The 15,000-nt window shown below is 35.3% G+C and overlaps 1 protein-coding gene across 6 annotated transcripts in view; it reads right to left on the reverse strand.

Moving 5' to 3' along the window:
- Positions 1-15,000, reverse strand: part of dac (dachshund family transcription factor) — a 227,880-nt gene that overhangs the window by 177,138 nt on the left and 35,742 nt on the right. For 4 of the 6 annotated variants that reach the window (XR_004838352.2, XM_085661822.1, XM_085661819.1 and 1 more), the window contains exon 2: positions 11,718-11,732. The exons of the other annotated variants lie outside the window; for them this stretch is intronic. Coding sequence is in view for 3 of the 4 variants with exons in the window: in XM_085661822.1 (XP_085517948.1) it covers positions 11,718-11,732 (15 nt within the window). In the remaining variant the exon portion in view is untranslated. The remainder of the gene's footprint in view (positions 1-11,717; positions 11,733-15,000) is intronic. 6 annotated transcript variants of the gene reach the window in all.

Below are 15,000 nucleotides of genomic sequence, written 5' to 3' on the forward strand. Positions count from 1 at the left end.
TGCGAATCAATCGAAAACAAAGAAACTCATTTTGCGAAAGAGAGAGAGGGAGAGACAGAGAATCGAAAGCACTCTCCGGATATCCTCCTCTACCTTTTAATAATAAATTCCACAGTGAGAGAATCCCCTCTTAAACTTTTACCTACCCGACTCACCACCTCCCATTAATTTCGACAAAACGAATTTAACTCGAAAGAGGAAAAGACGATGATCTTATGCGTTGTATTTTCTTAATGATAGAATTTCTCAAATCGCAATTCCTTCTCATATCCTTTTCTTTTTTTCTTTCTTCTTTTTTCTATTTCGAAATAAATTATCGATTTAAATTTTACACTTTTTCTTTCATTATTATATCCCTCGTACATCCGTCATCATGTCGATTATGTTATAATTATTCAAAGTATTTTTCTAATTTTTAATTAGATAATGTATTTTATCGTAAGTGAAAGAGATTATAATTGCAATGATTTTCACGTGAGAGAAGAAAAGAAAAAAGAAAGATATATTCGAGTAAAAAAAAATGAGAGAGAGAGAGAGAGAGAGAGAGAGAGAGAGAGAGAAGGAAACAAAGCAAAACAAAGCCATGAGAATATGACGCCGATGAAATTTTCTAAATCGAGACTTACGAGATAGACTACTAGCTACATACTATACAGCACTCACACCACCACGCATACTCGTGGCGATAGAGAAATTCATGAAAACGTATTATCGATTTCCGAAGTAATTTCTTCTCCTTTTTCTTTTTTCTTCTTTTTTCTTCTGGCTCTCCTTCTCCTCCCCTTTCTTTTCTCTCTTTTTTATTTTTTTTTTTGCTCTTGTCCTCTTTTTTCTTTCCCTTTTTTTCTCTTTTTTTTTCTCCCCCCATTCCCGTACCATCACTCCGGAGCCCTCGACTCCTGTTGGAGAGTAATCGGTGAGAAGAGAGGAACCTACTGCTGCTACTGCTGATACTGCTGATACTGCTGCTGCTGCTGCTGCTGCTGTTGCTGCTACTACTGCTGCTGCTGCTTATGATGGTGTGCCTGCCCTGTCGAAGCGGAGGTGGAAAAGTATTCCAGGGAAATATTTCCGTTTTTACGTAGAAGCGTAGGGGCAACGTGCCGGAGAGAGAGCGAAAGAGAGAGAGAGAGAGAGAGAGAGAGGGAGAAGGAGAGAGAGAGGACGAGAATAGAGATGGTAGATGGGAGAGGAAAGGAAGGAGCCTCGATAGAAGGGAGAGAGGGAGGGAGAGAGGGAGTTCTGATTTCATTAGGTTCCGTGTTATGCGATTAATTAAGTCGCGAACTCGAGGAAAAATAAGAGAGGAGAGCGGATCGGACTCCTCACCCTCTTTCTCTCTCTCTCTCTCTCTCTCGTTTCTTTTTACTCTCTTCTCGCTCGTACCACACTTCAGAACGGCTACAATGCAGAGGAAAAAATTAACTCGAGACATTTCGAAGGGAGAGTTGTTAAAAGGGAGAAAAAGAGACAGAAAGAGAACAAGAGAAAGAAAGAGAGAGAGAGAGACAGAGAAAGAGGAAAAATTTTCAACCCCCACCATCATCAACCCACCACCCCCTTCCTACACCCCGAAGCGAATTAACGTAAAAGAGAAACTCAGCTTCATGGCCGAGAGTACAAATTCTTAAGCACCGTGAAATACGCTCGAGGGAGGTGGTAAAATAGAGGGATGACTGGTGCTCCATAAGTTTCATTTTCATTCTTTCCTTTCTTTTCCCTTTTTTTTTTCTCTCTTTTTTTCAAATAATTACCTTTCCTACGCGTCATAAACAGTCCTATCAATTATTCTTTGATAATAATTTAAAAATCTTGTTAAATTAATATTCGCAGACGTTAATGAAAATATGATCATTGACATTCCGTCAGGATTTAAACAATGGCTACATGTTTCTTTACGTCGCCGATCTATCTATTTGTCTTCGTCATTCAAATAATTCTATTAAATTCTGATTTCCAACGAAATAAACGTTATCTACGTGCATACATTCTATCGGAAGTACAATCATCATCGCTTTAAATGTGAGATTAAAATATATGTAGAAAAAAGAGAGAGAGAGAGAGAGAGAGAGAGACAGAGAGAGAAGAAAAAGAGGAAAAACAAGAAAGGAAAGGAAAAGACAGATAAGGGTAAAGAAGTCGACGAATAAATGTTTCAATGAAAAAGAAAAAATTCGATTGATGAATTTCGAATATATATATATATATATATATATATATATATATATGCATACTTACGTATCATTGACAGACGTTGCTGCTATGCTATAATATTTAATGGTAGTATAGCATATATATATATATATATATATATATCTACATATATATATACATATATATATATATATATATATACACATACGCATACATTTACGCACGTAGGTATATCTGCTGCGCGGTGTGGCGCGCGGGCAAAGATGTATAATTGCATTACCCATCGAATTCAGTTATACCGGCATGGCGAGTCTGATGCATAAAATGACAGGGCCAAATTCAGTTATAGTTCGCTTCACAAAGCGAATACGGCCGCGTCGTTAATATCGCGCGCCGTTGCGAACCGGTGTCACATTGTTACCGGAATTTTCGTCCGACCCGAAAAGTCATCGGAGAGGCTCTGCGACGATATATGTATGCTGAAGAGACAGAGAGACATAGAGACAAAGAGAGAGAAAGATAGATAGAGATAGAGACAGAGAGAGAGAGAGAGAGAGAGAGAGACAGAGAGAGAGGTCTCTTTCATGCTCTTCTATCGGACGACTCTTTTCTTTTCCTTTGATACGCTCCACGATATGGGGCTGTTCCCTACTAATGACTAAATCTAATGATTAATAACCATGATTAATTTCTCTTGGTGTCTCTGATCATGTTACGTGATACTATATGTAATAATAATGTACAGTCTATTTATTACATATATATATATATATATATATATATATATATATATATATCTTATTTTAATTTGAAACAATAACATTTTTCAAGTAATACGACTTAAGATAGTTCACGTTTGATAATGAAGTACGGTATTCATACGGTAAATTCTTTCTTCAATTTTTTTTTCTTTTTTCTTTTCTTCCTTTGTTATTCTATTCTTCATTAATTCGAAACAATAAAATTTTTTTTAAGTAATATACTTCTTAAGATTCTTACCGATGATAATCAAGTATAGTATATCATACAGTATATATCTACTTATGACTATGATGTTTTCGTTCTATCTATCTATCTATCTCTTTCTCTCTGCGCCTACTACCATGCGGCGGCACTCAATCAGAAGTCATAATACATTTACCGCGACCTAATGAAGAGTTGATGAAAGGCTACCGCTGGGAGATGCTAAGCAGTGGTTCTCAAAATATACTGTCATCAAACGATATATATATATATTACGTTAGAATGGAAAATATAATTGAAAAAAATAAAGAAAGATAATGGGAGCAAAGGAAAACATAGCAATTGATTTTTTTTTATGGTAAATAAGACACGTGAATTCTCATAAATTAGCATTTACATTTAAACCCTTGCCTTATTTGAAATGAATGAATCATCTGATGACCATGAAATGGATACATACATACATACATATATATCATCTTCTTATCAGTCACTACTAATTTGTATACACGTAACTTTATCTTCGTCTTATATATGTATATACATACATACATACGACTAACGAAAGGTGAAATAAAATTATTTCTTTTTCTGCGTATCAAAATTATACCGTGAAAGAAAAGTTCTGAAACTGATTAAAATCGACCTACTCTCACGTTACAATCTTGTTACGAGTCCCTCGCCTCTCTACGTGAAATAAATATAAATGAGATTAACTTTCCACCGAAACTAGCCTACGAAACTGTACTCTTTTCATTACGTGAAGTTAACACATACTGCAACCGTAAATACATACGTACATACATACATACATACATATATACATACGTGCATGCATGCATGCATATATTTACATGTAATATTTCACTAATAATCATGATCATAAAACGTGTTAAGAATATTTCAAATAAAATTCGCAATAGAATTAGAACTATAGAAAGTATATATATATATATACAAAAAAAGATATATATCCGTATAGAAGAGATGAAAGAATGAATTGAAAAAGTGAAAACTTAGAGATTATTAAAGATAGAGGACTCAAGTGGCAAATAGACTTTGTAAAAAAATGGTAGGGGTAAATCTCACGTATCTAAAAAAGAACCATGGTCATCGTCTTTCCTTCCTTTCTTTCTATCTCTCTCTCTCTCTCTTCTTCTCTGTCTCCTACATCACGAGCGACTCATAATCCTAGGAAATTAAAAATGCCCGCGCACATCTGAAACGTTTCAAAGGGCGGTCCATGTGGCTGGCCACCCTCTTAGTCTCTTTATCTCTCTCTCTCTCTCTCTCTCTCTCTCTTTCTCTTTCCGTTCAACATCCCTACGTTGGTACGCAGCCACGCTCCATTTACAGAAACTCCATCAAAGGGATTGTGGCATTACGCTTTAGAGTTTAGAAGGCAGGAAGAAGACGAGCAGTTTGTGTTCGGTCGAGTCGATGACTTGAAACGAAGTAGGTAGCTTTCTATCTCTTTCTTTCTTCTTGGGTAAGAGCATATACCTTTCCTTTTCTATCTAACCAAACTCGAAAGAGAAAGAGAGAGAGAAAGAGAGAGATAGAAGTAGAAGACTCACGGACATTTACCCGTGTCTCCACGGTAAATGAGTATTTGCCTTTGTGAATAAATAAAATGCATTACAAAGTTCCCGTGTGTCTCCCGTGTACCAGAGAAACGGGAGAAACGATGGTAGTTGCTTACGAGTGTAAGGATAGAAAGAGAGAGAGAGAGAGAGAGAGAGAGAGAGAGAGAAAGAAAGTGAAGGAGAAAGTCAAGTAAGAGAAAGATAGAGAGGCATATAGCAGACTATGACTTTGAAGGGAGTGACATTGAAAAGAAAAACCCGAAAGACGTGCGGAATAAGAGAAAAAAAAAAGAGCAAAAAGTTGTGTCCAGTAAGAGAAAGAGAGAGAAAGAGAGAGAGAATATTGTCGGTAGACAAAACGAAATAAAGTAATCATGAAGGTCATGTCGTATGTCGTTCGGCGTATATTCACAAATATCCATATTATATGTGAATGATTGATTAAATATTTCAAATACATATTTAAAATGGTAAATACGTATAAAATGGAAAATGTATGATGTATCTATGTATTACAATAAATACGTAAGAATATATATCTATGTATGTACTAGTTGTTAAACTAGCATACAAATTAAACATGGATACTATTTAATATTAACAATTAATAATAAAATTATGTTGTTTAATTTTAAATTAACTTTTTTTTCTTCTTCTTCTTTGACATCCTCTTCTCATCTCTCTCGAAAACATATATATACACATACATACATACGTTCATACATATATATAAATATATATATATATATATATATTATACGCATATGTACATATATATGGAATATAATTATTCGGAATGCATTTCTAGTTTAGCATCGTCAAGTAACAACTTCCGCGATTAGATCGCGTAGCTCGGTGTGCGCGTAACTCGGATCGATACTACGTGCGGCGCGTTTAATTGACGCATTAAGGATCGAGAAATGCAGGCCCGTAGAAAATTAATGAGTCGAGCTTACGCTGCGTAACATTATATGCTAGTAACGTACCGTTGCAATGGCTGTTAAATCCGAAGACCCCTAGATACGATATGATCTAGAAATATATTCTAATTTTTCACACCTATTACGGGGCGGCGGCGGCGGCGGTGGCGGTGGCGGTGGCGGTGGCGGCAGCGGCGGCGGGAGGATAAAGAGGGTGGAGAATCGCGAAGAAAAACCTATAATTTTTATAAGAAAAGAAAAAACAAACAAACAGACAAACAAAAACAAAAATAATCAAATTCGAATGAATCCATTCGAACGTTTCATAATTATAGTATTCATGCTGATAATATACATAAGTAGAAATAAACATGAAATAGACAATGGTATTTATTTAGTAATACAATACTAATGCTATTTGTAATAATATAATATTAAAGACGTCTTCGTAAATTCACGAATTTTAAATAGATATCTATAGGAATAGGATTTACTTAGATTGCAATTCCTGAAGAAATCTGTTCGACGAGTAAATAAAATTGTCATCATTTTCGATCCTCACTATATGAATTATCGTTTTAATTCCTTGCTTTTCGTCAAAGTTCGCGAATAAAAAAAAAAGAAAAAAGAAAAGAGAAGAAAAGAGAAGAAAAAAGAGAAAAAGAAAAATAAAACAGCATAATCATAGAAGAATAGGAGTGGACTAGGCTTTTGTAAAGAGGTGGAAGACAGGATGGGAAAAGAGGATGAGTTAAAGACGGGAGTGGGTGGTGTTAGTAATGGTAGTGGTGGTGGTGGTGGTGGTGGTTGTGGGTGGGGGAGGGGGAGGGAGGTTGTGTAGAAAGTGGAAGGCGTTTGCAAAGGGAGGAACATCTAAGACAATGAGATACGAGCCTTTGGAGTAATCCTCCGACCTTCCTTCGAGTATCGACATTAATTCCCTTGCCCCCAGCTTTTAACCGGAACAGACGCACCCTATAATAGGCAAGTTGGAATCCAATCTGCAAGTTTGCAAATTCAATTCGACCGTCTTCTTGCCGAGAAGAGCGTAGAACGAGCTCTGCGCCGTGGAACAACTATTATATAACGGAGGTCTCGATGCCTTTGCTATGAAACTTTGCTGTGAAACGACGATTCGAACGTTTCCATAAGAGAAACCATTCGATTAGATATAAATGTACGTGATCTCTAATCTTACAAACTTGATTTGTCAATGTTTAAGTATACTTTTAGAACAAATAATTATATAAATAATACTTTCATTGCCGTCGATGTTTCTAATCAATTTCTCACTTTCATCCTTTCTTTCTTTATTTTTTCTCGTTTCTTTTGTTCCTCTGTTTCTTTTTTTTTCTTTTTTTCTTTTTTTTTTTTTTACATATTTCTTTTTTGAATCCGATATCCAAAGAAACGATAATAACGTCGAACGAAGGACCAACGATAAAGATCTATCAAAATTTCATTAGACCATTCATCACTAGGATTAATTTGATACTACATGCATTTCGTTAAGCATCTTTCTATATCCAAATTAATGCAATCTTTATATAAAGGTATAGCCGTTTGATACGGGATATTCAAATGAGCTCTCACCGCACTTTATGCCATTATGTTTTTAAGGCATATCTAATTTCGAATCGCAATTATAGTGTTTTATTACTTTAATAGGTATATCTAATATTATGCGTAAAAGCCCGGTGCTATGCTTCCGTATAGATACACGCGTTGTACGCACGCTTCGGGTAAAAATAAATCCGTTCGTCTACCTACACCTACACTTATATACATAGATACATACATACATACATACATACATACATACCTACATATATATATATATATATATATATATATATATATATATACATGTATATATTACTCTCGTTGTTCCTGTCCTCTACGTCGTATCTGCCAACGCCTAATTTAATGTAATAACATTTGATACTCGTTTAACGCTCGACGAGCGCTTTTAGAAATTTTATATCGAAATATTGGTCAGGGTGAACGTATCACATTGAACGATCAATCAGTTACCTAGCACAGCCATAGACTTTCAAAGTGTGGAAAATAAATAATTTATCTCGTTAATTCATTTCTTTCAATTGAGAAAACAAATCTATAACGCTCGACAATTTTTAATTTTCATAATTGATTACATATGTCAGATCTGAATTAGATCTTCGACAATGAGCATGACATTTTTCTCACTTAATAAGAAAATATCACTTTCTAATACTTTTAATGTTCCATCTAATTTATTACACATACATACATACACACACACACACACACACACACACACACACACATATATATATATCGGAGAGATTAAAAAATCAAATGCCATAAGCATTGAACGGAAACGACGATCCTGACCTTAGACTGCCAATGGCTCGTTTTCCTTCAAATGTTAATCGCTTCTACGACCTTTCCTTCGCACGATTTCTCCACTTCGATCTCAATGAGAACGAAAGAGAGAAAGAGATAGAGATAGAGATAGATAGAAATAGTAAGAAACTCGAGCTCTTCGTCCTTCCACAAGCCCTCGTGAATCATTCAAATTGGATTCCTTGAGAGTTATCTCGACATAGCATAGTCGCAAAGCTTGATATAGAGCCAAAATAATTGTCGAGAAAACGTCGACGCCCTTGAGTAATCAAACAAGTAATTTCATTTAATTCAAGACGTATATCAACGAAAGGAAACGACATATGGAACATATAGAAAATTATATGTCGCCTCAATGGAATTTATATTAATTTGATTAAAATTTAAATAAATAAATAAATAATTATATATATATAAAATAAGATAAAAATTTTTTGGAAATTATAATATATAAATAAAGAATGAAAAAGTAGAGAGAGAGAGAGAGAGAGAGAGAGAGAGAGAGAGGGAGAGAGAGTAAGATTTAGGAAGCAAGTCTGAAAATAGGAAACAAAGTTGGAGAGTAGAATTTCCCGTCGGCCTTACTCGTTCCATTCGCATAAACGCAATAATTCGAAAGGGGTTGCGAAAGACAGGGGGTAGCAGGAGAGCGTGGCATGCGCGTAAATGTAGTTATAAATAAATCTAGAAGCTCTTAATGTTTGCCAGTCTCGCGGAAGTAGAGAGAGAATAGACAGAGATAGAGAGAGAGAGAGAGAGAAAGAGAGAGAGAGAGAGAGAGAGAGAGAGAGAAAAGTGGTATGAGGTAAAGCTTGTGAGGAGAGAAGGAGGAAAGGAGGAAGCCAAAGAGACGGGGCAAAGAAAAGCTGCGGAAGGGTTGAAGAGGCTGCGGAGAAACCGTGGCCGAAGGGCTTCTCGAGGGGCTCTGAGGGTCGAACGCGTGCCGAGCTAGTCGTCTCCTTGCTACAAACCACCCCCTACTTTCTCCATCCCCGCAACGTTTCTAACTTCTCGAATCTTTGGTCCGATTGCTTCTTATCTCCCAAAAAAAAAAGGAAAGATAAAAATGTAAAAGTATATTTTCAATATTCGTTATTAATAAAAAGTTTATAATTAAACTAAGTAATTGATCAAATACTTCACAATTATATTGTTAAAATATGTATATATATATATAATTTTAAAATTGCAAATTAATAAAATATTTAATACAAATTGTAGGATGGTTATTTAAACAAAAAAAAATAAGTAAATAAATGAAGTGTTTTAAAAAATAAAGGAATAAAAAAATTGACCCGAACGGATAGAAAAAAAAAAGGAAAAAAAGAAAAAGAAAGAGGAAAGAAAAAATAGAAAAAGAAAAGATGTAGAATTTTTTTCAAAGATCTCACGATGCGTTTCTCTATGGAGGAAACGCATGCACACACATAGCAAGTAAAATGCGTTTCGTTGAGCGAGCGCATTTACGAAGAAGGCAAGGAGAGCAACGTACTATTCTTTGATCATAGGGGCTATCCTCTTAATTTGTTTCTCCGGCAACGATCTGCTTTGGATAAGAAGGTAAGTTCCTTCTCTCTCTCTCTCTATCTATCTCTATCTCTATCTTTTTATATCTTTCTCTTTCTCTTTCTCTCTCTCTCTCTCTCTCTCTCTCTCTCTCTCTTTCTCTCTCTGTGTTACGGTGTATTCGCACGCCAAGCAAAGAACTCACGGCGTTCAGCTTCGCACGCTCTTGGAAACCGTATTACGATAATTCGCTAACCTTCCACCTTCTTCTTCTTCCCCACTCCCTTGTCTACTTAGTTTTTCAACTTGGTTCTTATTCAAAGCAAGATAAATTAATTATTCGAGAACAAGTTCGAATCACTTTGGTCTCTTTCACGTCTTACTTCGAAAGAATACCGTATCTTTTTTCACTCCAACTTGATTTTTCATGACTTTGCTCTTTTTTCTTCGTATCTTCTTTCTGCTCGAGAAGAAGGCGAACAAAAAAAAACCACTCGATTAAGCTATCCTATGCGTAAAATAATAATATATGTACTATTATTTGATCTCGGCTAAATGTCTTCTCTTTTTTGTCTGTTTTTTTCTCTTTTTCTTTTCGTTTTTTTTTTTTTACTTTTTCATCAAACGCAAGATAATAACATTCAAAACGAAACAATTTTGTTTCATTCCTGTTGATTGTTCACGTAGAAATGTATCGTTAGGATTATTTAATTAGAACGGATCTAAAAAGACGATGAATTTTGAAATTGATTGAGAAGGAAGATAAAAAAGAAAAAGAAAGAAAAAGAGAGAGAGAGAGAGAGAGAGAGAGAGAGAGAGAGAGAGGAGAAAAAAAATGAACTCTCAATTTCTCACTAATTTCTCGGCTATTTGTCGCTATAAGTTTTCGCTCGAAGAGTCCTATCTCCTCTCTTAGACGGTAGGAATATCTAAGGAACAACGGGAAAAGGGCAAACCCCGTGTGAAATGAGTCGCGAAATTGTTCCAAAGGAATTTATCAATTTTCTTTGAGGGATTCTAATTGTACTAATTTGTCGATCCCAAGAGTAAAGGGAAAGGCACATTGGAATTCTATCGTTTAATCTTCAAGACCGTCTATCTTCTCTATCTCTCTCTCTCTCTTTCTCTCACACACTCTCTCTTTTCCCTTCTTTCTCTATCTTTCTTTATATTCTTATTTTATGTTAACCCTCGAAGTATCAAAAAAGAAAATAATTACGATATTCCTTTCTATGATTTTGTCTAATTAATTTACATTTTCTATTTCTATCATCATTTCTCTCTCTCTTTTTCTCTCAATCTTTCACACGCATATACTAATTTCAATCATAACTAAAATATTAAAAGAATTCTAAAAGTAAATTCGAAAGGATGACGATCGATGATGACTGAAAAGAAAAAAAATTGATAAAGAGAGAAAAAGAAAGAGAAAGAGAGATAGAGAGATAGAGAAGAGAGAAAAAGATACTAGACTCGAGAAAGAAAGAATCGAGAGAGAGAGAGAGAGAGAGAGAGAGAGAGAAAGAAAGAGAGCTCCGAGCTCGATATCAAAGCAGGGCAAACAATACAGTGAGATGCTGATGCGATTGTATTATGGCTAGTGGACCGATGATCCATTGTCTCGTCACGTTCTACCCACTCGCTTCTTTTATCTCGATCCCCAGAATATACTCGTATCTCGTCGTATCGAGTGAGCATCCATCGAAAGTAGCACGCTTCTGACGCCTTAGGAGGGGTTCTTCGTAATACGAAATCTGCTGGTAGGAGGAGGACGCGAGTAGAGCATTTTCGCACGCACCTACGTATTGTACTTAATATGATGCACCTATAGTATTAAACTATAAGAGAAAGAGAGAGAAGAAGAATGATATTCGATCGTTTCCTTCTCATCTCTCATAGAGCATGAAATCGTGTCCTTATCGATAGGAATATATTCATTCATCTATGTTAGATGAATGATACTCGAGATCGATTAGTTTGTTTCTTTTTAATTTATATGTCTTATATATCTTCAACTCTTTGTGTTTTACGAATGAAATTAAAAGAAAAAGGAAAAAAAAAAGAAGAAAAAAAAGAAATGCCAAATATTTAATTATCGGATAAAATTGTGTGTTTCAAATGAATAAATATATGAATTCATGATGATAAAACATACCCTTGTAAGTATCTTGTGTTAACATTCAGGAGGAACAATAACTACCTTAAAGGAACGTACCTGTAACAGAAAAATACAAAAAAAAATACAATCATTTAAGATAATATTACAATTTTCGAAAGTACATGGGTTAATATTATAGGATATATTTTAACATTGTGTAAACGATTTAACTATGACGATATTATTATAATCATGGGTTATACATATATATATATACGTACATATATATATATATATATATATATACATAGCCGTGTCGGATAGCACGATTACGAGGCTGAAATAAATGAAACCGGCGTGAAAACGAAATTGGATATACACGATGGCGGCGGTCGCGGTGGTGGTCTCGAACGTAGTCACCGACGAAATTTATTTGCTTTTCATTCAAATCGCCTCATCTCGCATTTATGTATTCCGTGATATTGCACTTTTTCAAACTCGCCTCCTTTCATCGTAGTACGCCCGTAGGATATTAAGAGTCCTGACACAGCTCTGTATTAGTCGTATAAATTTACTTCGAACGACGTTAGATTCCTTCCCTCTCTCTCTCTCTCTCTCTCTCTCTCTCTCTTTTTCTTTCTTTTTTCTCTATCTTCCTTTCGAAGAAATTCTACTTCAAACTATCCCCTATCTAATTCGAATCGATTTGCGAATGCAACAGAAAACTCGTTAGATTTAATCGATCACGTATACGATCGAGAAACATGCAAATAATCATAGTACCTATGTACGGAAAATGAATTTAATTAATTCATGAGATAATATAAAATATTTCCTTACGAATTATTTCCATAAAAATTCAAACGCATTGAAAATTAATACATATTAAAATTGTAGAGATAAAATTCTTGAGAAACGTTTAAATACATATTTGAAAAAAATCCGATACGAAAGTCATGTACGCGTGAAGATAGATAAGTTCAACGAGTAAAACTGTACATAATTCAGAAAGATTGCTCATAAATTTTACTCGCTGTAGGATTTGTTAAGTCGATTAAATTCGTTTGTAAAGAATAGAGATGTACCAATTATGCTTTGAAAGTTATTGCTATTCCCATCTTTCTCTCTCTCTCTCTCTCTCTTTCGAATACTAGTATTTTAAAGATAACGAAAAATCATTTGTAAATCTTATATTTATTTCATTTACATATACATATATAATTTGTAATAATATAAGAAAGAGAGAGAGAGAGAGAGAGAGAGAGAGAGAGAGAGAGAGAGAGAGAGAAAGAGAGAACATATTTCATACATACTTGATGAAAAATAAACGATTAGAAAAAGTCGAAAGGATTTTTTAAAAGTATGTATATAGGTAAATGCGTAAGTTGAAATTAATAATAAGCAAACAAAACAAAAAAAAAAAAAAAAACAAGAAAAAAGAACAAAAAAAAAAAAAGAAAGAAAAAGAGCCGAGTGTTATATCTCGTATAATTGACTGGAAGTATTTTTAATCGAGCATCGAAAAAATGTACGGCGTGCCAACGTACGATGGGAAAGCAGCGACGAGAGGAAAAAAAAATATACCTATATAAAAACGAGGGAGGAGAAGAGAAAGAAACGGAGATAGAGAGAAAGTGAGTGAAATAGGGAGAGAGACAGAGAGAGAGAGAGAGAGAGAGAGAGAGAGAGAGAGGGGAGAGAGAGAGAAAAAGTCTTCAACCTCCGATTTTCATTGTAAGCGTTGCTCGCGTTTTTAATCGACTCATCCCCCATTGGAACAGAAATTCCTACGGTTAATTACACAGATTTCCAATGCACCATCGCAACCCCGTGGAATTTTTACGATTGCCGCCTTGACCGCTATTTCTCTCTCTCTCTCTCTCGCTCTCTCTCCCTCTTTCTCTTTTTCTCTCTACGTTACTTCCTCCTCTTCCTCTTCCTCCTTCTCCTCATCCTACTACTACTACTATTACTACTACGATTACTACTACAACTACTATTCATTCGCATCGAACTCGAGCAGGGAGGATTTGTACGACTGAAATATTCGAGGGATTTCATTTTATAAACGATCAACCTGTCCCTGCCACGTGCTACCAACCCCTTTTAACGCCGAGCCAATTGTATTCGCTTTTTGTCTCTTCTTCGATTCTCGCTACCGTGACGAAAACAAAATCATTTGCCATACTGAAATACCTAAAGAGAAAGAGAAAGAGAGAGAGAAATTATATGAAATATTATTAACAAAGTATCGTGCCATCATTATTGATTGCGTCAATTAAACAAAGACGAATTAAAATTTAAAAAGAAAATTTAAAATCAATTAAAATTTTCTATTATAAATAATTAATATATATATATATATATATATATATATATATATATATATATGTATGTATGTAACCTATCGATGAAAAAGTACCTAAAGACGATGTATAAAAATCGTATAGACAAATTCTGGACATGGATACGCTTTGGGGTAAGAAAAGAAAAACTCAAGGTGGCGATAAATCGGTGTGACCGTATAAAAAGCCTGGATGGGAGAAGAAAATCTCGCTTCCATAAATAATTCAAGTCCCGTCTCTTCTCGGACGAAATACAGCTACAGCGGCTACCTTCTCCTCCTCCTCCTCCTCCTCCTCCTCCTCCTCCTCCTCCTCCTTTTCCTCCTCATCCTCTTCTCTTTTCTATCTATCCTTCTTTTGCTAAGGTTGCCCGGTCAAAGGGGAAGAACCTAAGAACCTAATCTTTTCGCGAAAGGGTTTTCTGGGAGCACCTGAGAACCACCAAGGAAAAGTCTTCCGACACCCCCTAAATACTTAATTCCATTCTCTCCTCTAATTGGACAGTTTTATTAAGGGATGCATATTTCAGATGGCATTTTTATTGTGTCCATTGGGAACGACACGGTGAACGAATAATAAGAAGGAGAATCTAAAGGTAAAGAGAGAGAGAGAGAGAGAGAGAGAGAGAGAGATAAAAAATAAGAGAGTTTAGACAGGGGTTCTGAAAAAAAATTAGATTTCAACCCTTCGGAAAATATTAGCACGCTGGAAAAGAAAAGAGAGATAGAGAGAGAGAGACAGAAATGGAGACGGTGACTATGAGTTAAACGAGGAGAGACGACAAGAAGAGACCACAAAGTAGAAAGAAAGAGAGAGAAAGTCGATGAGAACGTACAACCCTTTGCCCTGGGCCACAAGCCACGGACTACGCCATGGTATTGTCTCGAGGATTAAAGTACGAAAATGTAATTTCTCCGGGACCAAAAATGCTTTCGTACTTTATCAAGAGCGATCTCCCTGTAAATATATACATATATATATATATATATTTTTTTTTTCCGTTTTTTTTTCTGTTTTCTTTTCAATGTCTCTCCTTCCCT

This window comes from Vespa mandarinia, chromosome 16 (assembly GCF_050613455.1).
Source record: "Vespa mandarinia isolate Hongniang chromosome 16, ASM5061345v1, whole genome shotgun sequence".
Lineage (NCBI taxonomy): Eukaryota > Metazoa > Arthropoda > Insecta > Hymenoptera > Vespidae > Vespa > Vespa mandarinia.